Source organism: Adiantum capillus-veneris, chromosome 8, assembly GCF_014529385.1.
Source record: "Adiantum capillus-veneris isolate H3 chromosome 8, ASM1452938v2, whole genome shotgun sequence".
Lineage (NCBI taxonomy): Eukaryota > Viridiplantae > Streptophyta > Polypodiopsida > Polypodiales > Pteridaceae > Adiantum > Adiantum capillus-veneris.
The window spans coordinates 27,495,880-27,518,933 of record NC_140938.1 but is presented as its reverse complement, the minus strand read 5'-3'; the positions used below and the strand labels follow the sequence as shown (position 1 = coordinate 27,518,933).

General features: G+C 46.2%; 1 protein-coding gene across 1 annotated transcript in view; it reads left to right on the top strand.

Moving 5' to 3' along the window:
• Positions 1 to 23,054, top strand: part of LOC147451845 (kinase family with ARM repeat domain-containing protein) — a 102,336-nt gene that overhangs the window by 11,439 nt on the left and 67,843 nt on the right. Inside the window, exons 2-5 of the mRNA XM_086517717.1 lie at positions 16,393 to 16,497; positions 16,896 to 17,009; positions 17,105 to 17,287; positions 18,685 to 18,811. Coding sequence (XP_086373843.1) covers positions 16,393 to 16,497; positions 16,896 to 17,009; positions 17,105 to 17,287; positions 18,685 to 18,811 — 529 coding nt within the window. The remainder of the gene's footprint in view (positions 1 to 16,392; positions 16,498 to 16,895; positions 17,010 to 17,104; positions 17,288 to 18,684; positions 18,812 to 23,054) is intronic.

Sequence of the window (23,054 nt, the reverse complement as noted above, 5' to 3'; positions counted from 1 at the left end):
ATGTTGAGATTGCTTTTTAAGTTTGAGAACTTGTTTGGTGGTCCTGTTTGGAATTTGTTTGAAATGGATGGTATCTGTTTTAAACTTGTCTTGGTGCCGATTTGAACTGTTTGACTATGGTTTTAATACTAGTTTCAATGATTGGTAATTTTACTCCCGGGTGGAGTAGTAAGAAATACTATTTTGGTATTGTCGAGATTGCTTTTTAAGTTTGAGAACTTCTTTGGTGATCGTGTTTTGAATTTGTTTGAAATGGATGGTATCTGTTTTAAGCCTGTCTTGGTGCCGATTTGAACTATTTGACTTTGGTTTTAATACTGGTTTCAATGATTGGTGGTTTTACTCCCCGGTGGAGTAGTGAGAAATGCTGTTTTGGTATTGTCTGAACCTCAGAACGACGCAAACGAGATGTCTGGGGAGCATTCTGTATGCTAGAAAACCTCCGAACGACGGAGACGAGATGTCTGGGGAGCGTTTCGTTGTATGCTAGAAAACCTCCGAACGACGCAGACGGGATGTCTGGGGAGCGTTTGGTTGTATGCTTGAATATTCAAGCGAGGCAGGCTGCGGTTTGGTTGTACCAGTCCTCTGAACTCATGGCCCAAACCTTTTTAGGTTATTTGCGGGTGGAGTGACGAGGTAGTCGTTGAGTAACTTCATACTGCAGACCGTCTGTCTCGTGGGAGTGCTCAACTGCGTTGTTTGTTGTGTCTTGTAACATGCATATATGAGCATTTGTCTTGCATTGTGATGTGCCAACCACTGAATATTCTTTATTGGATGAGATACTTCTGGGAAGTTAACGACCCAAGATATCAAGAGTTCCAATCTGGAATGAGACTTCTTATTGGATGAGATTCTTTTGGGAAGTTAACGACCTAGGAATCAAGAGCTCCGATTTGGAATGAGAAAACTGATCGTTCCTCGGATTGTCCCTCGAAATGACTCTCGGAAATTTTTGAGCTAACTTGAGTTGTTTTGCAGATATGCTGTAATCGAGGACGATTACTTCTTTCAAGGAGGAGGGATGTCACAAATTGTTGATGTGTCAAGCCATTGTAGAACAGAGCTCGACTTACAGATTCCGGCAGAGGGGCCTAAACCCCAAGAGAAGCAACAAAAGCAGCATAAGAAGTTTTACCAAGTTGCGAAGTCTTGCTGAGTGTCCCATGTTTAAAGAAGACTTCCCACCAACTTATGGGACCGCGTTCGATGGGGCCCAGGGGACCTAAAGACATCAAAGTAAAAGCGGACATTTGAGTTTATTGCTTTTCATGTAACTGCTTTTGAGGCCAAGGGCCTTTAAATATGTGCAGAGGGCTCAGTCTGTCACGTGACACATCCAACCCTATGTATCTGTGGACAAGCTACAACACGACAAGGGTTCAGTCAGTCTAGATTTAGAAGTGTTCTAACACTTTTGTGAGTCTGTTCGCAGACCGTGCATGCCGAGACACTTAGTGTAGATGAATATCCTCTGGTTGCACACAGCATGATCATAAGCATTCCCATCAGAATCCATCAGAATCCTTCAGGGGAATTTTCTAGTGCATTTAGCCTATTTACCCTATTTTTGACATTTTTCACTTATTATTTTTAAGTGACTTTTGTTGGAAAGTAGGTAGGGCAAATTGAGTAAGTTTGTATATAAGCAAACCTAAACTAGCACTAAATGGCAGAAGAGGCAGCACGAGCACCAGTGCTCAACAGACAACTTCTCAGCAAGAACCTCCCTTGGTGGCGTTTTCTCCTCCAAGCAGACTCCCCTAGCCCTAGCGTTTTTCATCAAGACTAGCCTTGCGTTTTTGCTCAGCAGATCAGCCTCGGCTACCACAAGACAGCAAGAGCCTTAGTGTTTTTGCAATAGAATAGCAGATCAGCCTAGCAAGACAATTGGCGATAGCTTTGTAGATTTTCAGCCCTAGCGTTTTTTGCAACTGCTTCACACCCTAGCGTTTTGGAGATTCTCCGCGACGGAAACTCAAGAACCATCAGCGTTTTCAGTTTTCAGCCCTTAGACAAAGCAGATCAAGTCCCGAACCTCGCAGATCTAACCTTCCCGCAGCAGTTCCTCGCCGCACGGTCAGTTTCCGCAAGGTTTACAATTTCAGCCCGAAAAACACAGATTTCAGCATCTGCGTTTTCAGCGTGTATGACTTGGCCGAAGAGCGTGCTCCAATCGTGACTTGGCGGGTTTCTGCATGAAAGAACTGAGAAGTCATTGGGAAACTCGCATCAAACCGGTTGTTGAGAACCCAAATGAGAGAACTGACCAGTTTTTGATACTTTGTAGCATCTGCTACATCTAGGAGATCATACTGTGACAACTTCTGATTGGGATCTATAGGGGTTGCGATAGGTTTGCAGTCAGTCTTACCAAATGCTTCCAACAACTCTTGGATATAGCGCTCGTGAGGAAGAAAGATGGCCCCCTTTGTCTGCTATATCTCCAATCCAAGAAAGTAGTGAAGCAAAGACAAGATTTGTCATCTCAAACTCCTTAGCCAAGGTCTCGATAGTACTGCGGATGTGCTCAACATGGCTACCTGTATAGATTCTCGATGTTACTTCCCACGAATGCAATTAATGCATTTCCCATGCTTAAGCCGAAGAGCGTCATTGTTCAAATGACCGAATTTGTAATGCAAAAGATCACCTGTAGGTATTCGTGCTGCCGAAGAAAGAGCATGGAGCCTGTAGAGTCTGTTCTCCACTGAGCCCCCTTTGATCTCCTTTCCGGATTTACGATCCTGAATAGATACCCCATCCTCTGTAAAGATCACCTCCATGCCAAGCTTGCACACCTTGTGCATAGACATAAGATGAAATTCCAACTTCGGAGCATAAAGTATCTTGGAGGTATGCATACCCCCTCTGCCGTCGGGGATCAACTCCATAGATCCCTCGCTGAATAGGAATTTCAGATTTGTGGCCAATAAAGATGGTACCAAAGTGTCACCGCATATTGGACAAAAGATCCTTTGAAGGTGTCATGTGCCGCGAGGCACCACTATCGACAATCCAATCACGATTATCTCAAACCGCGAGAGCCGACACAACCTTCGAATCCCGATGTCACTAGAGAGTCTTATGAGGAGAAAATCTCCAAATGAACAAAGGTTGGTGACTACACCACTGCTGTTGAACATCTCCAACTCGCTTTGGACACTTTCTCCAATAATGTCCCTTCTGACCACAATTGTTGCAATGCCGTTCCGTCTTCAAGGTTTCCGGTTCGGCATCACTTCTCTCATCTTTGGTATGTGGCTTTTCTTCTTACCCTCCTGCTTCTTGTTGTTGGAAGAACCGGTCAAGGCTTCGGAGCCGGACTTCTTCCCTGTATTGAACCGCTCCTCCTGGTCCAATATCATTGGAACAATCTCGTCCCTCGAGATAGTATTCGGTCGGCCACTCATAATCAATGAAGAATAGAAGTTGGTGTACTGAGGAGGCAATTGGGCCAAAAGCTGGATGGCCATGTTCTTTGAACTGATAAGCTTTCCCATATGAAGTATCTCTTGTTGAAGCTTCTGTATTTGTTGATGTGATCCTTCATGGAAGAGTTCCTCTCACGTGACACATCCAACCCTATGTGTCCGTGGACAAGCTACAACATGATCAGGGTTCAGTCAGTCCAGTCAGTCTAGATTAGAAGTGATCTGGCACTTTTGTGAGTCTATTCGTAGACCGTGCATGCCCAGTTACTTAGTATAGATGCATATCCTCTGGTTGCACACAACATGATCATCAGTATTCCCACCAGAATCCATCAGGGAAACTTTCCAGTGCATTTAGCCTATTTTACTATTTTTGACATTTTTCACTTATTATTTTTAAGTGACTTGTTGGAAAGTAGGTAGGGCAATTTTGCTAAGTTTGTATATAAGCAACTAGAGCTAGCACTATTTGGCAGAAGAGGCAACAGGAGCCAAGCTCAGCAGACAACTTCTCAGCAAGACCAAGCCTTGGTGGTTTCCCTCCAAGCAAAGATCCCCATCACTGGCGTTTCCTTCCACAAGCCAAACCTAGCGTTTTTCCATCGGCAGATCCTCATCGCCAAGCAAGTCCCAAGCATAGAGTTTTTGCATCAGATCCTCCTGCAAGCATATCACAACACCTAGGGTGACCTAGCGTTTTGGAAGTTCAACAGCCCTAGCGTTTCCTCCAACAGCTAGCGTTTTTGGACAAGCTTTTCCTAGCATTTTTGGATCCCAGCATATGCAGAATTGCAACGTTTTTCAGCCACAGCGATGCAGCGATTTTTAGCATTAGAAGACCATTAAGATCAGCCCTAAAGAGTAGCAGATTCAGCTCGGAAGAACCTCAATTTTCAGCCCTAAACCTGCAAATTTTCAGCATCAAAGACCCACAGAAAACAGCCCCAAAATCAGCGTTTTTGGCTTAGTCGCAGATTTCAGCCAATAGCGTTTTTGGACAGCAGTAGAAAGATTGCAGATTTCAGTCTTAGGTCGGTCTCGTCATCACCGTCGTCATCGCCGACATAGCCTAGAATTGCATCAGTCACATTCATACCGTTTGTACTAGTTTGTGCAATCATAAGTAGACCACTCTTGCCGACGAGAGTGGGGCCTTCGGAGGAGGGTTTGACAATGTCTCCGGTGTCGTATTCTCTTTCCTCTCTATCTCTCAGTCTCATACACTTGCACGCACAGTGTCCATTCACTTTGTTTGTGATCATAGCATTCTCTCATTAAGAACGGAAGGCTCTCCCTTCCATAAGAACAAAAGGAACCTTGAGCACAATTCGGAGCACTCATCTTGAGCAAAGCGCAAACATTCATTCCGCTGCACCTAACATTGGTATCAGAGCTTTGGCAGTGTTCTGTATCACTCAAGGACAGAACCACAAGAATCGCAAGGATTTTTTTTGCTTGTTGAGGTCGCACGAACCCAAGTTCGCTTGGGCGTGTCGATTCCTAATCGTGTTTTTGAAGAGTGACATGAATCCCAGGAAAGAAGGGCTTGTCCAGCCTCCCCTTGTGTCTCTTTTCACTCATTGAGAGCGGATTGTGCACTTAGCGGCCGGCCAATCGACGTGAGGTGGGAAAAAGCAACGTTGGTGTGAGCGCAAGGCCGCCAAGGGGTGCGTCCGCAGAAAGGAGTAGAACTCGGGTGAAGAGAAGATCTTTCTCAAACGCGGTTTGCAAGCGAAAGAAAACCTCAAGAATCTCAAGACCCTCAAGAACCCAAGAACCCAAGACCCTAGTGCATGGTAATCACCCGAAGCGGAATGGATACTTCGCATACAGGTGGTGAGCATGAGAGAGGCGACGAAGAGTTCTCCCCACCAAGAGATTTTTCCGACCCTCCCCCTTCGCCATCTACGCCACGAGTTGTACCAACTTCTATGGAGGAGATGGTCAAGTCGATGTTGGATATGATGGCACAACAACAAGAAACGAATCGAGTTGCGTTGGCACAACTAGCAAGAAAAGCAGAACAACAGGAAGCTAAGGACTGCGAGCGCGATGAAAGAAACGAAAGAATTGCCGCACAACAGGAAGCTAAGGACCGCGAGCGCGACGAAAGAAACGAAAGAATTGCCGCACAATAAGAAGCAAATCGCCTTGCTTTAGAACGCGAGCCTGATGAACGAAACGAAAGAAAAACAGAAAGAAAGGCCGAGCTTGAAGCTCAAAGAGTGGCCTTGGAGATCGAGCGTGAGGCTCAAAGAGAACTACGCACTCAAGAATTGATTCGACAAGTACTTGCCTCGAAGTCCGAACCAGCCAAAGATCGTGGGAGTTTCTCAAGTGGCGCAAGCCACGATGCGGATTCCAACCATCCAGTCACAGAGAAGCTGACTTACAGTAAGTATGATGGTAAGATGGATGCCACAGTGATTCATTCTTGGTTGCATCAATTTAATGCTTATTTTGCGACAACTAAGAAGACAGGAAATAACAAAGTTTTGACGACAGCCATGTACCTTGCCGGTGATGTCATTAATTGGTACCACGCATGGCAAGAGGCACAGTTAGCCGTGCACCTAGAGGAAGCCGACGAATTCACGTCCCTTTCCTTCAATTGGGCTGATTTCCAAGACAAGCTCAAAGCGCGGTTTATGCCACCTCAGTACCTCGCACGATTGAAGGACGATTGGTGCACTCTCAAGCAAAATGGTATGCCGGTTATGTCTTTTTCTAATCGTGTTTTGCAGCTAGGTACCCAAATACGTAAGTCGGATGATGAATGCAAAGAGGCATTCTTTTTTGGGTTAGACGACTATATCAAGTTTGATGTAGAAGTCTTCGACCCAATTGTTCTCAACAAGGTGGTAGTGATTGCTCTCGCACAGGAGATGAAGCACAAGAAGGGAAAGCCTAAGGAGAACAAGACTTCCACAAGTACCTCGCAGACTTCTCAGAACCCTCAGAACGGTAAGAATGGTAACTGTAGCAGGCTACAGTGTCACTTTCACAGGACACAGTTAGTACAGTTGGTCTAGGCTGTTTCACACTGGACGGACCCTCTGGGCTGGGAGTGACACATGGCAGTGGCAGGGTACCGACGGTGGTCTAGTGGACATTGTGACCAGGTCACCACATGGCTGACATTTATGAGCCGTTGGTGGCCCTTTATGGTGTTACATATGAGTAGTAGCGGTTGGTCATCGGCATGATCTTCTTCACCTGTGATCTTGTACGTAGTGGTCTAGAGTGAGTGAGTCTTTACACAGAGCACGTCTTCACCATCCCTGCACATCTGAGCCTCGACACCCCCATTGTACCTGTGAGTTCTGGGCTGGAGCTGAGTGTGCTGCCACGCCAGAGTCTGTATCAGTCTTTGAGATAGTCGAGTCATATGTTCTGGTCTGCTGTTGTGTCTTCGTGAGCTCTGTTGACGTCTATTGTTTCCTTTCTGTTCAGTCGGTTTGAGGGAGATTCAGTCTGTTTGAGTGAGATTGTCACGCACATTGCACTGAGGACCACCCACTGTAGAGAGCACGACACATTATCCGAGCTACAGGTGCTCTCATTTTGGCGATCACGGTGGGACCTCACATGAAGTCTCACTCTCTGTGGAGATACAAATCGTGAAGCTAGTTCGTTGTTACCGAGCTTCGCCCCTTTGCTTGCATTTGGGTTGCTAGTCCGTTGGTCTGATCCTCTCTCACCGTGGTCCAACCAGTCCTCGTTGTCGTCTCTAGTCCTTGTCTCTCGTCGTGGTCTAGTCTCTGGTCCTCGTCTCTGGTCTTGGTCTAGTCCCTAGTCGTGGTCCAGTCCTTCTCGCCTTGGTACAGTTCTCCTCGTCTTGGTTCAGCTAGGCGGTCTAGTCATTGGTAATTTGGTGGTCCTGGACCAGGTGGTCTGGTCATTATCCTCACTTGTCCTAGTCTAGACCTTTGTTGTTCAGCCCACAATTAAGGGTCCTTTTTTGCCAAAGTTGGTTGGATTGGTGGTCACTGCATGACACATACAAGGCAGTTAGTCGAGCGTCAAAGCGCACTACTGAGCCCTCTGAAGCACTACAACAGAAGACGACCCTTGGAACCTGTTAGAAGTCCATCAACCTCATCACCCATATCTCCACATACGACTTCAACCATTCCTCCCTCCGGTTCCACATCTTCCAGATCACCTTCGCCACTAAAGCTCTCTCCTATTCTGCTACAGCAGGCTACTGAGCAACAGGCTCAGCAAGGGGCCATGAAACCGTTGGCTAGCGTTTTGGCTAAGGTAAACATCAAGTTCCCTACATTTAGAGGACTCTCTTCAGAAGATGCTGACGACCATGCAAGGAGGTTTGTATCTCTCTGTAGGGGTCGTGGTCTTAACAGGGAAGATGCTTATTTGGTAATCTTTCCATCCACCTTCGATGGCTTAGCAGACAAATGGTACAACCAATTTGTAGAGAACCATTTTGCAACTTGGGCAACCTTAAGACAACAGTTCTGTGCAGCTTTCAGGCCAGGTGACTACCAGGAGAAGGTGTTGGATGAGTTGGCCAACATGGTGCTCCAGCCAGAGGAGACTTTTGCAGAACTTATGACCAAAACCAAGTCTCTGGTTGCCAAACTTCCCCAGCAACCAGGTGAATTTATGATTAAGAAGTGGGTAGAGAAGGCGCTTCCCAAAAGTTCTCAGCAAAAACTACGAGAGTCTCCGACCCGATGCCACTCTGGAGGAGTTCATCGCAGCTGCTACGCGGATAGAGGGGGCTAGGAAGCTGTTCACCAACCCCCCTCACATAGAGACCCCCTCTGTGTTTTTGGACAGTCCTTCTGATCCTTTATCTTCTTTGCGCAGGGAACTGGAAGCCCTAAAGTTACAGCGAGCTCTTCAAGAGGAGAGGTCCTTCTCTCTTAGACAAGAGAAGCCTCCACATCACGAGGCATTGGAACAGATTAAGCGCGAGCTAGAAGAGCTCAAGTGTCAGCAAGAGACTAAGGCTACGGTTTGGTGTAGCTCATGCCGCTCTCCAAGGCATCCTCCACAGGAATGCCCCCTTCGGGTTTACTGCCATTTCTGTGAAAAATCTAGACATGAGGACAAGGATTGTTACTACCTCAAGGGATTGCGACAAATACAGCAAAGTCTTGGTCCTTCTCTTCAGCAAGGGCCAGCACCTGCATCCAACATGGTGTCTCCCTGTGGCCATCCACACCATATGCCACCTTTGCTGACAGCCCCTCCTATGCAAGGTATGCAGAGCACTTTTCCCTCTCAGAGCTTTTATAATACCCATGCTCCCTCATCTCCTCAAAGCTTCTATGCCTCCACCTCCAACTCAATGCACCAGGAGCAAGGACCACCTCGTACTTCGACTCGCCCTTTGAATCGGCCCATTTTGTGCTACAGATGCGTGGAATATGGGCATTACCAAAGCAAATGCCTCCTGCCAGAAGGGTCCCCTCCCTGCCGTCATTGCCCCGAAATGAAGGATCACTACAGTAAGGATTGCCATAAATTCGTGCATCCACGGCTTCGAACCCAAGTCAAAGCCAGAATGAGTTTGCCTTTCCCAAGCTCAACTTGATAGCAGTGAGCACCGTTTCTCAGCCGCCCCCTTCTACCCACGTGGTTACCCCTCAAAATAAGCCGCCGCAGTTGGCAGAAGAGCCATCAGGCGTCCTCACCCGAGCCCAGAGAGCCGCTCTCAGTTTTCGCATTCCATCAAGTTCAACTCCCCCACACATTCTCACACCAGTGGATACCCTGCCTGCAGCTGTTAACAAGCCATCCCCTAGTGCCATGAAAGAATCCAAATCTTTGCTGTCCGATATTGATGAAGCTTTCTTGGAAGCAGTTTCCGATCTGCAGAAGATCAAGATACCAGAAGAACAATAGGTAGAAAAAGAGAAGCTTACAGCAGCAGAGACAGTCTTGAAGAACACTTTCCAACAAGTGTCCCTTTATGACATGTTGCGGCTAGATGCAAATTTTAGAAGTGACACCCTTGCTGTTATTCAATCACTTTATCCTGGAGCAGGTCCTAGTGGAGGACACCTCCCAGTGCGACCATCAGAGCATAGTAACAGGGGACGCCCTTTTTTGGGCTTCCCGTCCCCACTTTTCCGTCCCCACTTGCCGTCCTGCCCTCTTTTTTACACTAAAAATCCATTTGAGCCCCGTCCCCCGTCCCGGAATGCGTCCCTTGTGACTATGCATCAGAGTCCTATATGATATCCAATCCCGCTGCTCCACTCACTGATTATAGAAGCCCTTGCCTGACAGTGTCCGTTTTGGGTCGGAAATTCTCAGGAGTGATAGTGGATGGTGGATCTGGCATCAACCTGGTGCCCGAGTTCACTATGTTGGCTCTAGGTCTATAGCCTACTCGCCCTGCTCCCTTCACAGTTACGTTGGCCGACCAGCGGACAGTCTACCCAGTGGGCATAGTGGACAATGTGCCTCTGCAGGTACAAGACTTTACTTTTAACTTGGATTTTGTTGTGGTTCGTCTTCCTCGGGTTGAGGGCGGATTTCCTTTGCTCATTGGAAGACCATGGTTGCGACACACTAAAGCACTTCATGATTGGGGAAACGACGCAATGTGGATAATAAATTCTGGCTCCCCGATGCAACCCATCCTCTTAGAAGGAGGTATGGATCCAGTGGTGCAGCAAGTTTCTTTGTCAAATGAAACCAACCCTGAACAGGAACAGCCTACTATACCTGAAGGGTCAGATGAAGATCTGTTGGAGTGGTTGGAGGCTACCAAATCTATGCCTTGTTATGGAGTCTCTATTCACTCTTTGCCTGAAGGAACACCCTCTTCAAATGATTCCACGGTAGCTAAATCTAATGTGCCACCTGAGCCTATGAAGAAGCATAGAAGCAGTAAGAAATCTCCTCTACAGGAGATCACCCCCCCTCAAACATCAACCCCTTTGGTGTCTGCTTCTTCGACCAGAACAAAGCTCTCCTCTGTGTCTAGCAAATTCCCTTTACAGAGCCAGTCCTGCAAGATGAATTCCAAGATCATGATAGCTGTCTTGCTCATGATAGCGGTGTGCTCCTTATTTGCACCTATCTACCCCTATCCCCTTGATCCTATACACAATCAAAATGCCCACATCTTTAGGGTTCACAGTTGTGGCAAAGAGATCATCAAGAGCACCGAACATTGTTGTTCCCATAATCTACAAGAGAGTCACCAAAACAAAAGAGAGTAGGCACTAATGCTGTCCTCTGCTGTTGTAGGCTCCTGGCAGCAGGGCCCCCTCCATTGGTGTTGGCTCCTGCATTCAGTTGTTCAGCGGCTGGTGGAGGTGGAGCTAGGCCGGGAGCAGCTAGCTGCAGGTGAGCTCCATCATCCCCGCCACTCCTCGTTCCCCTACTCACCATTGCCCCCTACCCAGCTCTCGACACTCTCCCCCCCTAGCCCCTGCCTACTCGCCCTACCCTCCCCCTCACCCCCTCGCCCTAGTCCCTCCTTCCCCCTCGCCCCCTACCCCTAGCCCTACCCTCTCCCTCTCTCCCTCGCCCTCGCCCTACCCTCCCCCTCTCCCCCTCTCCCCCTTGCCCTAGTCCCTCCCTCCCCCTCCCCCTGGCCCTCGCCCTCGCCCTAGCCCTAGTCCCTCCCCCTCGCCCTCGCCCTTGTCCCTCCACCTCTCCCCTCGCCCTCGCCCTTGTCCCTCCACCTCTCCCCTCGCCCTCGCCCTTGTCCCTCCACCTCTCCCCTCGCCCTCGCCCTACCCTCCCCCTCACCCTCTCGCCCCTACCCTCTCTCAACCTCGCCCCTACCCACCCTCTCACCCCTCACTTGCCCTCGTCCCTACCCACCCCCTCACCCCTCGTCCCTACCCACCCCACCCCCTCTCGCCCCTACCCTCCCCCTCGCCCCTACCCACACTCTCCTTCCCCTCGTCCCCACCCACCCCTCACCCCTCGCCCCTACCCACCCCACCCCTCTCGCCCCTACCCTCCCCTCCCCCTCTCGCCCCTACCCACCCTCTCCTTCCCCTCGCCCCTAGCCAGCCCCCCTCGCCCCACCCCTACCCTCCCCCTCCCCCTCCCCCCTCGCTCCTACCCACCCTCTCTCTTCCCCTCGCCCCTACCCACCCCCTGCCACCGCTCGTCCCTATCTAGCCCTCCCTAACCCCCTCAGCCTCATCAAATTTTTCGGGCTTATGGTCATCCCTCCTTTCGAGCTTATGGTCATCCCCCCTTGTGGTGTTACTCGGGCTTATGGTCATCCCTCCGTTCGAGAAGAGTGTTGTTGCAAAAAGTGTGGCAAAGTTATCTGCAAGCATGGACCATGTCATTTTCCTCTCACTATGTTATCAATAATAAAGATGCGTTGGATCCAAACCGAGCATATCTCTTGGCTGTGGAGCTTTATTCTGTTTAGCGAATTGGGATTCTTGGATTATGCAATCATACTGAGTCCCGCCTATCCAAAGGCTTAAAACGTTTGCAAGCAGTGCAGTATGTCTAAACTCCACTTTTGGGCCTAGAACCTGCTTCAAGAAAGATGTGCAGATGCAGTATCTAATGGTTTTCTTTTACAGTTTTTTCAGTATTTCCTCTCATCGAGACGGTGAGCGGTCTTGTGGCGGGCAACCTAGCAAGCTACAGTGTCACTTTCACAGGACATAGTTAGTACAGTTGGTCTAGGCTGTTTCACACTGGACAAACCCTCTGGGCTGGGAGTGACACGTGGCAGTGGTAGGGTACCGACGGTGGTCTAGTGGACATCGTGGCCAGGTCACCACATGGCTGACATTTATGAGCCGTTGGTGGCCCTTTATGGTGTTACATATGAGTAGTAGCGGTTGGTCATCGGCATGATCTTCACCTGTGATCTTGTACGTAGTGGTCTAGAGTGAGTGAGTCTTTACACAGAGCACGTCTTCACCGTCCCTGCACATCTGAGCCTCGACACCCCCATTGTACCTGTGAGTCCTGGGCTGGAGCTGAGTGTGCTGCCACGCCAGAGTCTGTATCAGTCTTTGAGATAGTCGAGTCATATGTTCTGGTCTGCTGTTGTGTCTTCGTGAGCTCTGTTGACGTCTATTGTTTCCTTTCTGTTCAGTCGGTTTGAGGGAGATTAAGTTTGTTTGAGTGAGATTGTCACGCACATTGCACTGAGGACCACCCACTATAGAGAGCACGACACATTATCCGCGCTACAGTAACTCTACTAACCAATCTTCCAACAGTCTCTCAGAAAAGAATTCTTCCAATGAACCTAAGGGTAAGGCTAACACAGTTGCTAAACCTAAGCTTACTCCAGATGAAAGGTAGCACAAGGAATTGTAGGAGGATACATCACGTCGAAAGAGCAAAGCACTTATTCTAAGGAAGGTCGTTGTTTTCATTGTCACATTAAGGGTCACATAAAAAGAACATGTCCTAAGCTTGAATCGAATGAATCTAAAGAATCCACAGAACCCACTTCCTCTGTCAATGCAATTAATGATAACACGAGTGTGCCCCAAGTTTCTCTTGACCCTCCCATTGATGATTCTCTCATTAAATGTTATGGTCAGGTGTCGGGGCAGCGTTTTGTCATATTGTTTGACCCAGGTAGTATGCATGATGTGATCAGTCCCTCTCTTGTTGAGAGAGCCCGCCTAGAAGTTAGTCAGAAATCTCCTCTCGAGGTCTCTGGCTTTGTTCCCGGTATGGACGCTCTCATCACGCAGGAGTGTCTTGGTGTGTTTTTTGCAATTCAACAAGCTGTCTTAACTAGAAGATTTGTTGTCTCTCCTCTCTCAGGATGTGATATGATTTTGGGCATTCGATGGTTTCGTGATGTTAACCCTCTCATTGATTGGGAGGCTAACACTTTCACTCTCAATGCCAAAAGTGATTCTCCCATTGTCATTCATGGAGAGGACATTGTTCATTCTCCATCTCTCATTGCTAATATGCTGGACAAGAATGAACGGATTCCTGAGGAGACTCTCTCAGTCTCTTTTTCTCCAAAGTATGACACACAGGATTTGCATGATGATAAGCATGATGATTTGAATGATAATGATGAGCATGATGATGTGCATGATCCAGATGTGATTTCTCACAAGCATGATGATTTGCATGAAGATGACGTGATTGTTCACAAGGATGATGAGTTAGTTGATGCTTTTTCTAGCAAAGCTAACCTCGTTGCAGATTCGATCAATCACAAAAGATCGATCTTGGCTCTCGAGCCTAGGTCCAAAGAACCCCTTCAAGAAGAACCGATCTTGGCTCTCGAGCTTAGGTCCAAAGAACCCTTACAGTAAGTATTATGTGTTCGCATGATTGATACGCACGCATTGTTCGAGTGTTTCATTCGTGATCGTTTCCTGTATTTTAGTCAGCGTCTTTATGTGATCCCTTTTATTAGGCATGACATATTGTACGTTGAGCACGTTTCACTCATGGATGAACATGAATGTATGCGGATTTTTCATGAAAAGCTGAAAAGTATGCATTCAAGGAAGTCACATTCCATGTCTCTTCCTTGGCATAACACATTTGTAGAAAGAGCACATAAAAGTATGAGTGCGAAGCATGGGCATTTTTGTTGTGAATTGCCACAGTTGATGGCTCTAGATCCTAAGAGAAAGATTCGATCTCATTGTTTGCATGTGTTTGATGAACGGTTTGGCACTACGTCTCTTTGTGCATCTACATTGCATGCACAGTCTTTGAGGAAGACAAGATTTTTTCCAGTCACTTTACATGGAATAGGTATGTTCATGGTTTTGTGTTGGAAATGGTTTCATGAATTTTTAGCCATGGAGATTCTTGAAGAAGAAAGAAACATGACTAAAGACGAAGTTGAAGCATCGAAGGAGCCATAGAAGACTTTGTGTCGCTTTCGGCGCGGCCCAAAGAAGCAAGCGTTGCAGACCTTTATGAAGTTCAAGTACCGCATGACCCACACATCAGAGTGGGCCGGCGAAGAGTCGGTACCATACAGTTCGGTACCGGTACCTCACTTTGAAAAGGAGGGGATGTCACGTGACACATCCAAATTGAAATGGCGAAGATCTAGGTTTTACACTTCCGCAAATCTTTAACTTTCTTTCCTTGCGTTTGTGATTCCTTTTAGCTTGAATCATGGTTCCTTTTACCTTTCCTTGAGAGAGAGAGAGAGAGAGAGAGAGAGAGAGAGGCGATGACCCTCTCAAGGGCCCCCCACACCGTTGCCGATGTGGTATTTGCTTTTGATTGCGTAAATGGAATATACACACATGCAATACCTCAAGTGCTGACTCTACTGACTTGAATGATGAATGTCGCCGCGGTAACTCCTCAAGACAAAACAAGGCACCTCTGGGGCTGATTTGATGCACCTTTGGACCCTTCTTGATGTGGGATTGCGCATGGCCTCCAAGGGGAAGGTCTGGGTCTGAATTGCTCTCCTGATGTGAGAGGAATGAATGGCTGAAAATGCAGATCTCGATGATGATGATGCAATGGAGCATTCGATGCTTGATTGCTGAAGGGAGGCTCAATGGGCTGCCGAAGTACCGGACCGCAACAAGGATGGCTAGCGAAGGTTGATCCGCGCCGGTCAGGCAAGGGAAGGGCTGAAACGTGCGAACGCCCCAAGGCTGATCTGCATGCAAGCTGATGATGGGCGGAAATCTGCAAAGCGCTGGGCTGAAATGAGCAAGGCTGATTTGCAATCGCTAGGCTGCTCCAACAAAATGCTAAGCTGAATACTCCCAAAACGCTGGCTGAACTCTTAGTGCTACTTCACTTATTGTTAATTGATGGCTTAAGGTGATCCCTTTATAGGTAAAGTTTGGGTTTTTAAATCTCCCAAGGCTTGGGTAGGGAAAAACCTTTGTCAAAGTTTTTAAAAATAAATCAATAAAATGACTTATTACTATACTTTGTCCAGAGGTTAGACCCTGGGTGAAATTGTCGTACATGTGCCACCCGAGATTCCGATTGATGCGGTGAATGGCTCGTTGGATTCCTCTAACCCAGAACCACATACATGTGATGCCAGATGGCCAAACATCTCCCAAAACGCGTGTACAAACATGTGTTGCTGTAGATCTTCGGCTTGGAGTGTCCATGTCTATTATAGATGGAGTCAAGACCATCATCATTTCATAATCAGCATAGCATAGGGATATCTTTCCCCATTCCAGAACGAGTATTTCAGAAGCATATCTTTAGAAGCATGACCCTAGGCATTTCAAAAAGCAATAAGCATGTATAGCTTGGACAAAAGCTACAATGCTCCTTTTCAGGTTATCAGTGCTGAAGAGTAGTTGCAGGTTTGTAATACCCTCAACTCGCATGCACACATTACTTGTCACAAGCCATACCAACAAATCATAGAAGCGCTAAAGGAATGCACACAAGCTCGGCTCCGAGACGTAAAGCGAATCGAGGCTGAAGCTTGGGGCTGCTGGCAGGGTAATGAGCCAAGCTCCTATGCTCCTACTCAAGGTTTGTCATCCCATACATTATGAGCTGATGAGAGAGCTCACAATTTCTTTAATGGCCCTGTTAATTTGGTTTGACGCTTTAAAGTGGGTAACCTGCAACAGTGATTACAGAACTTGGTATGCTTGAGATGTATACATGCCCTTTTAGAACGCATGGTAATTAGAGCTAATCAGAAGGCATTGGTCACCCGTTAGATTGTATCTATTTATATTAGATATTCTATAATTCAGAACTCTACGGCATCCATCTGTTAATGTCAATGATTTCTCATATAAAATTCAGGCATGGTTGGCTGATATTTTTGTCAAGACTCTGTTTTAGGCTTTAGCACTCCTTGATGAAAGAGGAAAAATCACTTCTTTCTTCTTTACTCCGTGTAGTGATTGCTACAGCTCCTATGTTTTGTTCTTCATGTCAAAATAATTTTACTTTATCTTCGGGTCATTCTTATAAAGTTTGTTCTATAATTGTTATCGTTAGTGGGGTTTTCAAAGCTAACAAATTAATGGTTACTTTGCTGTAGTCAATAGGACAACTTGAGATAAAGCATGGACTTTTGCAACTGGCAGAAACCTTGGGCTTTTTACACAACAATGCACGACGAATTCATCGGGCCTTATCTCCTGAGGTAAGCTTTGTATTCAGTTGACAACCAAAGAGGAGCAGGTGTTGCTACTCGAGTTAGTATCAAGTGGGCCAATACAAAATCCCCTAGGCTATATAGACACTGTTTGGCCTTAGAGGTAGGTGTATCATGCTGTGTGGCACATAAGCGAAAGGTAATTGCAGAGCACTCGATTATGTAGAAAAGCAGGAGTGCTGATCACCCAACCTTCAACTTGAATCACGTGTCTTAATCAATACAGTGATACCCCAAGGGGCGATTGATTTTTTAAATTTCTAAATCCAACCCTTCGCCCATTATTTTTGTTTCGAGTTTCTGCTTTAAGAGATGAATCTATAAACGCAAAAACTTTCCTCAAGCTTTGGCTCGTTTCTTATGCCGGTTTTCTGTTCTCTCCCCAGGCAGTCTTCATAACTTCTAGTGGTGCATGGAAGCTTGCTGGTTTTGGTTTTTCTCTCAACATAGATCAAGCTTCAGCTGATGGGCTTGGTGGTGGACCAGCCTTTCACTATCCAGTAAGTACTAAAACTTGCATGCTTTTTTTAATGCAATCTCCATTATGACATGTAAGATGTTTCTGTACCTATTATGACGCAATTTTTGGTTTCAGGAATATGACTCAGACGACCTGCTTCTACCTCTCCATCCTCCATTGGACTATACTGCCCCTGAACTGACACGAAGTGGTGCTTCTTTTGCTCGAACTTCTTCAGACATATTCAGCCTTGGATGTCTTGCTTACCACCTGCTAACAGGGCATCCTCTTATTGATACCAAGAACAATTTGAAAACTGTAAGTCATTTTTTGTAGTAGCTGGTTCATTTTCACACGTAGTATTTGTTTTCAGTGGTGAGAAGTTTTGTGTTAAGCATTCGACTTTTAAACTCATTTCCACGTTGCAGTGTTTTTGCATGAATTGACTCGGGTTTTTGTTAAGCTTCAACCTTACCTTTGAGAGTATTTGTATGGGGATGCTTACATGATTTACCTGACTTTATCGTTGTAATTGAGCTTAGGTTTGGCTTACGATTTTAAGTCTGTTCATAAGCCTTGTGAAAAAATCTGTGGTTGAGATGAGTTAGCATGCAGTATGTGTTTCTATCATTCCTTAGGTTTGGCTTACAATTTTAAGACTGTTCATAAGCCTCTTGGTGACATAGTGAGCTGAAAAAGGGACATGAATGCATGTTCTAATACAGCACAATGCTTTTACTTTTGAGTGTAAAAAAATCTGTGGTTGACATGAGTTGGCATGCAGTACGCGTTTCTATCATTCGTTTGTGGAGTCATCTTTAGATTTCAAGCCTGTATTTTAGTGCTATTCTCAGTGTCCTGACATAAAGTGTCTTGGGTTTTGGTATTTTGCCTTTCAATTGTCCACATCATTTTGGATCAGATCGGTTTCCCTAGTATTAGGACATTTTGTTGAAGCATATAAGCTTTACTCTAAAGCCACAAATAGTTTGGGCTTATCCAATCGATTAAGCAAGGCCCCTGGTTTTAAGAATATCTTGTTTGTGCTACAAGACTTAATGGAAATTATGGGTATACTGTTCGGGGACATAGATTTTGTTGCCCTTAGCTCTAGTAATAGGAAGCCTAAAAGGAACTTGCCTCATAAGCCATTAATCAGATAACTGATGTTGACAAGCATTTGGACTGATAGCACCTGTTGGTTCTCACAGGTTGCAGTTCAAATCAGACTAGTTGTAAGGAGATAAGTGTGGTATGGGCAAATGCCATAATATAGATGCCCATTCTTTTTTGAAATTCAGTGGATAGCTGGAGTTTTGTGTGACATTGGTATTTTGACGTAACCTCATTCATGCTTGGATATTGCAAATTATTCAATGTTCACTTCATGTACTCAAGCTACACTGATATTAGTTACAATTCAAGTATTTCCCACAACCTCATGTTTCATTCAAATTTGGGCTCCTTGTCCTTTGCACGAGGTGTAGCAGAAATTGCAATTTTGCACGTTGAGAAATACATACCTTTGGATGATATTTGTTGGAAGCTGCTAGTGTGATCTTGTACCGCTAAAGATGATGCTTCCTCAAAAGACCGCTCGTTAAACTTTATTTGTTTGCTTATGCTGCAAGGTTATTCAATTTTGAGGGCTTTTGAAGTTTTATGTGAATTCTCTGGGTCTGATTGTTCATCTGAGCTTCTGCTGTGATTGGCAGTATACCAGCAAAATTACCTATCTTATGAGTGAGAACTTCTCTGAGGTACCACCAGAGTTGATACAAGATATGCGACAAATGCTCGGCTTTGATGAACTTTCACGCCCAAGCGCTTTGGATTTCACAGGTTTGTTAGTATACTCCTAATTTAGGTGATTTTTTATTGATGGCATTAGTGGTGTTGTCAAAAAATAAATGCTGGTCATATGGTCTTGTGGATGATTACCGTGATTCTAGAACACACACTTTCCTTTATAGGTGAATCTGGGCTTTCCTTATATTCATCTAGTTAACTGCAGCCGAAGAGAATACATCTGGAGAGCAATCCTTAATCCGTATTCGCAAGAAACAACCTAGCTATATTGTTCAGAGTTTCTCCCATATTTTGTGTATATTGACCCATGGTTGACTTTCGTTTTTGTGTGTGTGTGTGTGTGTGTGTGTGTGAGAGAGAGAGAGAGAGAGAGAGAGAGAGAGAGAGAGAGAGAGAGAGAGAGAGAGAGAGAGAGAGAGAGAGAGAGAGAGAGAGAGAGATGATGAAATGAAATGTTATATTAACGTCTTCAAAAGGCCAAAGTGACCTATGAGATCAGAAAGTTACAATGTGGTGGATCTGATACAAAATCAGAGTAACAAAATAACAACATAACAACATAACAACATAACAAAACAAAAATATATACTATGAGATCCTAGACTGGTCGATGTGAACTAAGCAAAATGGGCGGCTTGCTGGGATAGCTAAATCACAGGAGATCTAGCATCGGTCGTTGGCGGATCTCATCAATTTCCTCCATGGTCAGTAGTCTGATCGGGCGTCGTGCATGCCTGGCCAGAGTGCTCCGAATCTTCTAATGTAGCCTCCGTCAATGCTGTGTAGTCCTCTGTAGTCGTGGGCGCTTGGATTTCGCCAGCTCAATCGCTCGGTCGATTAGTGTGCCTTTGGTGTGAGACGAAAGGGAGCTCTGCTGTGGGAGTGGCTCCTGCGGCTGTCCCGTGTCTGCTCTGAAGAAGTCTGTGATCTGTCTCTGAGACTGGCTAGCCTCTCCACTCATCAGGCTATCTGTGTCTCTGCGCAGCTCGAGTAAGAACAAACCCAGGCATCTCTAATCCTCATATCCCATGACTTTGGAGAGTGGTCCAAAACCCTCTTTGAACAAGCAATGGAAGCGGCCTCGTATCTTGTAGTAGACGGGGCAGCTGCATGTGTAGTGCAACTCTGTCTCAGGCTCCATGTCACACAAGGGGCATGTCCTGGCCTCTGTTGGTACTCCGCTGTATCTCCCAGTCTGAATCCGCAGCTGGTGAGAAGATGTGCATAACTGGCCAATAGCACATCATATCCCATGAGACAAGTGGGTGTCCATGTATCTGGGTCTCATCACAAAACCATCCTCCGTAAGCTGGAGAAGATGGTCTCTGTAGAAAGCCATCTTCGTGCCCAGTTCCTGTGCTGGCTGTATCCATGTCCTCCTGGTGTCTAGCTAGGTCAGGTCTTGGCGGATGAGCTTGGTGATCTCGGACTGTGTAAGAGTGAGAGATGGTGCATCCAATGAGTACTGGAAGGGTGGCAACCTGTCTATGCTGAACCCATGCGCCTGAAACCATGATGTCATCTCCCCATACCAGCATGCTGTATCTCCCTTCATGGCTAACTGTCGAGAGGACTCAAGTGCAATGCGAGCATATCTGTCTCTAGGAAGTTCCCATGTGCGGTGTATGAAAAAGACTGATCTGGTGAGCGCCTCAACCACTAGTGGAGGGGCCGCTAGCTCTGCTCGGATAATGGCACGTGGTACTGATGCCTTGGCTCTAATGAGCCGCGAGATCATAGAGACGAGAGGTTTCTCCATGTTTCCCCATCCATCAGTGCGACCCGACCTCCCGTGGTGATCCAATGAAGGTCCCCATATCTCAGCTCCATAAAGCAATGCAAAAGCCGCCAAAGTGTCAAAAAGCTAGAGCTTCGTCCGAGGCTCCTGAAACCGAACTTGCGAACACATCCTCTCCAATGTACCCAATGCTGCATGGACTCTAGTCAATCTGGTCTCTGCTGCTCTCCCGAGTGAGAATGCAGGTCCGCTAAAAACCACTCCAAGGTAAGTGTAAGCATGTATGTACTCCACAGTCTCCTGGCCGTATGTGAATGTAGGTGCTGGCAGCTGACCTCCTGATCCACTGTGGGGTGGTATTAAACACCATAACCTTGGTTTTACCAAGGTTGACAGACAAACCACTTTCGTGGGCAAACCTATGCAAAGCATCCAAGCGACGTTGCATCCGCCCCGGAGATTCGGAGATCAATACAATATTATCAGCATATAACAAAAGTGGAATCCATGTCCCTGCCAGCTGTGCACCTCTATCACCAGTACAAGGAGCCCGTGGGTGCTCACTCTCAGTCTCTGCATCCAGGTGCCCTGCAGAGTGAGGCCCTTGGGCTTATTTATTCTTACAAGGGATGCCCAAAAGCAGAGCCCCAAAAAGTTACTCAAAAGCAAAACCTTCCAAAAGCTGAGAGCGTAATTTGCGAAAGATCCGTACGGCTTGTCAGCGCGATTTGCGGAGATCTGTACAATCAGTGCGAAAAGCGGGTTTTCGTACAATTGCCACGTTAGCCTGTCAACGCATAAAGCGGAAATCTGCCACGTCAGCAATTGTGTGTGTTTATGTCCGGGGGCCTACGACGTCACCAGTTTGTGACATACCCCCCTCTTGAAAGAATTGTAATTACGTCTGCAAAACAGACAGAGCCCATAAAGTGTCTTAATAGACACTGAGTGTTAGTATTGACGCACTAGACATGACACATCTAGCACTTGTACAAAAACGATAGTCACATTACTGGACATCACTTGACATCACAGGACATCACAGGACATCACATGACAAATCACAGACAAATTCATTCCAAATCTCAGACCATGACCATCGGCAACATATTTAGTAATCGCATCTAGATCCATTCCGGACCTCACGAATGCCCGATTAACTAATCCTTATTGCAATCATGTCTATAGAGATTTATGAGACCAAAATGCTGCAGCCATTTCGTCTTTCAATTCCTGCACTCAAACAAGTCAAGTATAAATCAATCATTTTCATTTTCGGGAATTTCTGTCATAAAGTCATACAACAGAATACTACTCAGCACATTAGTATCCCTGAAACCCAAAGGGGACATCAATGGCTCTTTTCCAAATCGGGTAATCCGTTGACAAAGGAGCGGAGTGACTCCCCTCTTATGCAAACCCGTTGCACTAGATTCACCCTTGCTGAATTCGAGGTTCTATCGGTGTAGACTATGCTAAACCGAATGCTTCAAGGTAAAGTTCCAAAATCTTTCTGCTAGGTCCTCCTCCTCCATGCACTTCGCATCCAATGCAGGATAGTTCTTGAATTTAACCAAGAACTGCCTAATCACTTTACCTTTTATCTTTCTGTCCTTGTGTGCCAAAATCTGTCCTGGAACGAGTATCTCCTCGCTTTCTTCCACTTCGGGTGGTTCATCAGGCTCCCCATCAATTGACACATCACCTTTAAAAGGCTTCAATAGACTCACATGAAATGCATTGTGAATCTTCCAAGTATCCGGCAGCTTGAGTCTAAGGGAGACCTCATTTATCTTTTCTTTTATTTGGAAAGGGCCATAATACCTCATGCTAAGCTTTGGAAAAAGCCACTCCTTTCTCTTTTTCTTTCTTAGGTGTGCCTTCTTAAAACGTAAGAGCACCCAATCATCTTCCTTTAATTTCAAATATCGTCGATGTCGATCTGCTGCCTTCTTATGTCGTTCTTGAGATTTCGTTAAAACCTCCCGGACCTCGGCAAATGTAGTGTCCAAGTCCCTCGTGTACTGGTCGGCTTCAAAAAGCTTATCTTTAGTGCTAAGGAAGGGTGGAACCTTTGGAGCACCTTCAAGGATCTCAAATGGCGCCTTCCCCGTCGAAGAGTGGATCGTCTTATTGTAGGCAAATTCCACCAAGGGCAATTTTTTTTCCCATTGAGTCTTCTGATGAGAAATGTAAGACTTCAATAAATCCAAAACGATTGCATTAGCAAATCTCAGATTGCCCATCTGTTTGTGGGTGAAATGATGATGAGAACTGCAACCGTGTGCCAATGTTCTCCCAAATAGCCCTCCAAAACAATCTTGTGAATCGGGGATCTCTGTCAGAGACTATTGTCTCAGGCATGCCATGTAGTCAAAAAATCTGTGCAATGAATAGTCTCGCTAAATGCTCCGGCTTGACTGTTTTCTTCACTGGAATGAAGGGAGCTTGCTTGCTAAAAATGTCGATGACAATTCAAATGCCATCATGCCCACTCTGTGTCTTTGGGAGATCAAAAATTAATTCGATTGCAATACT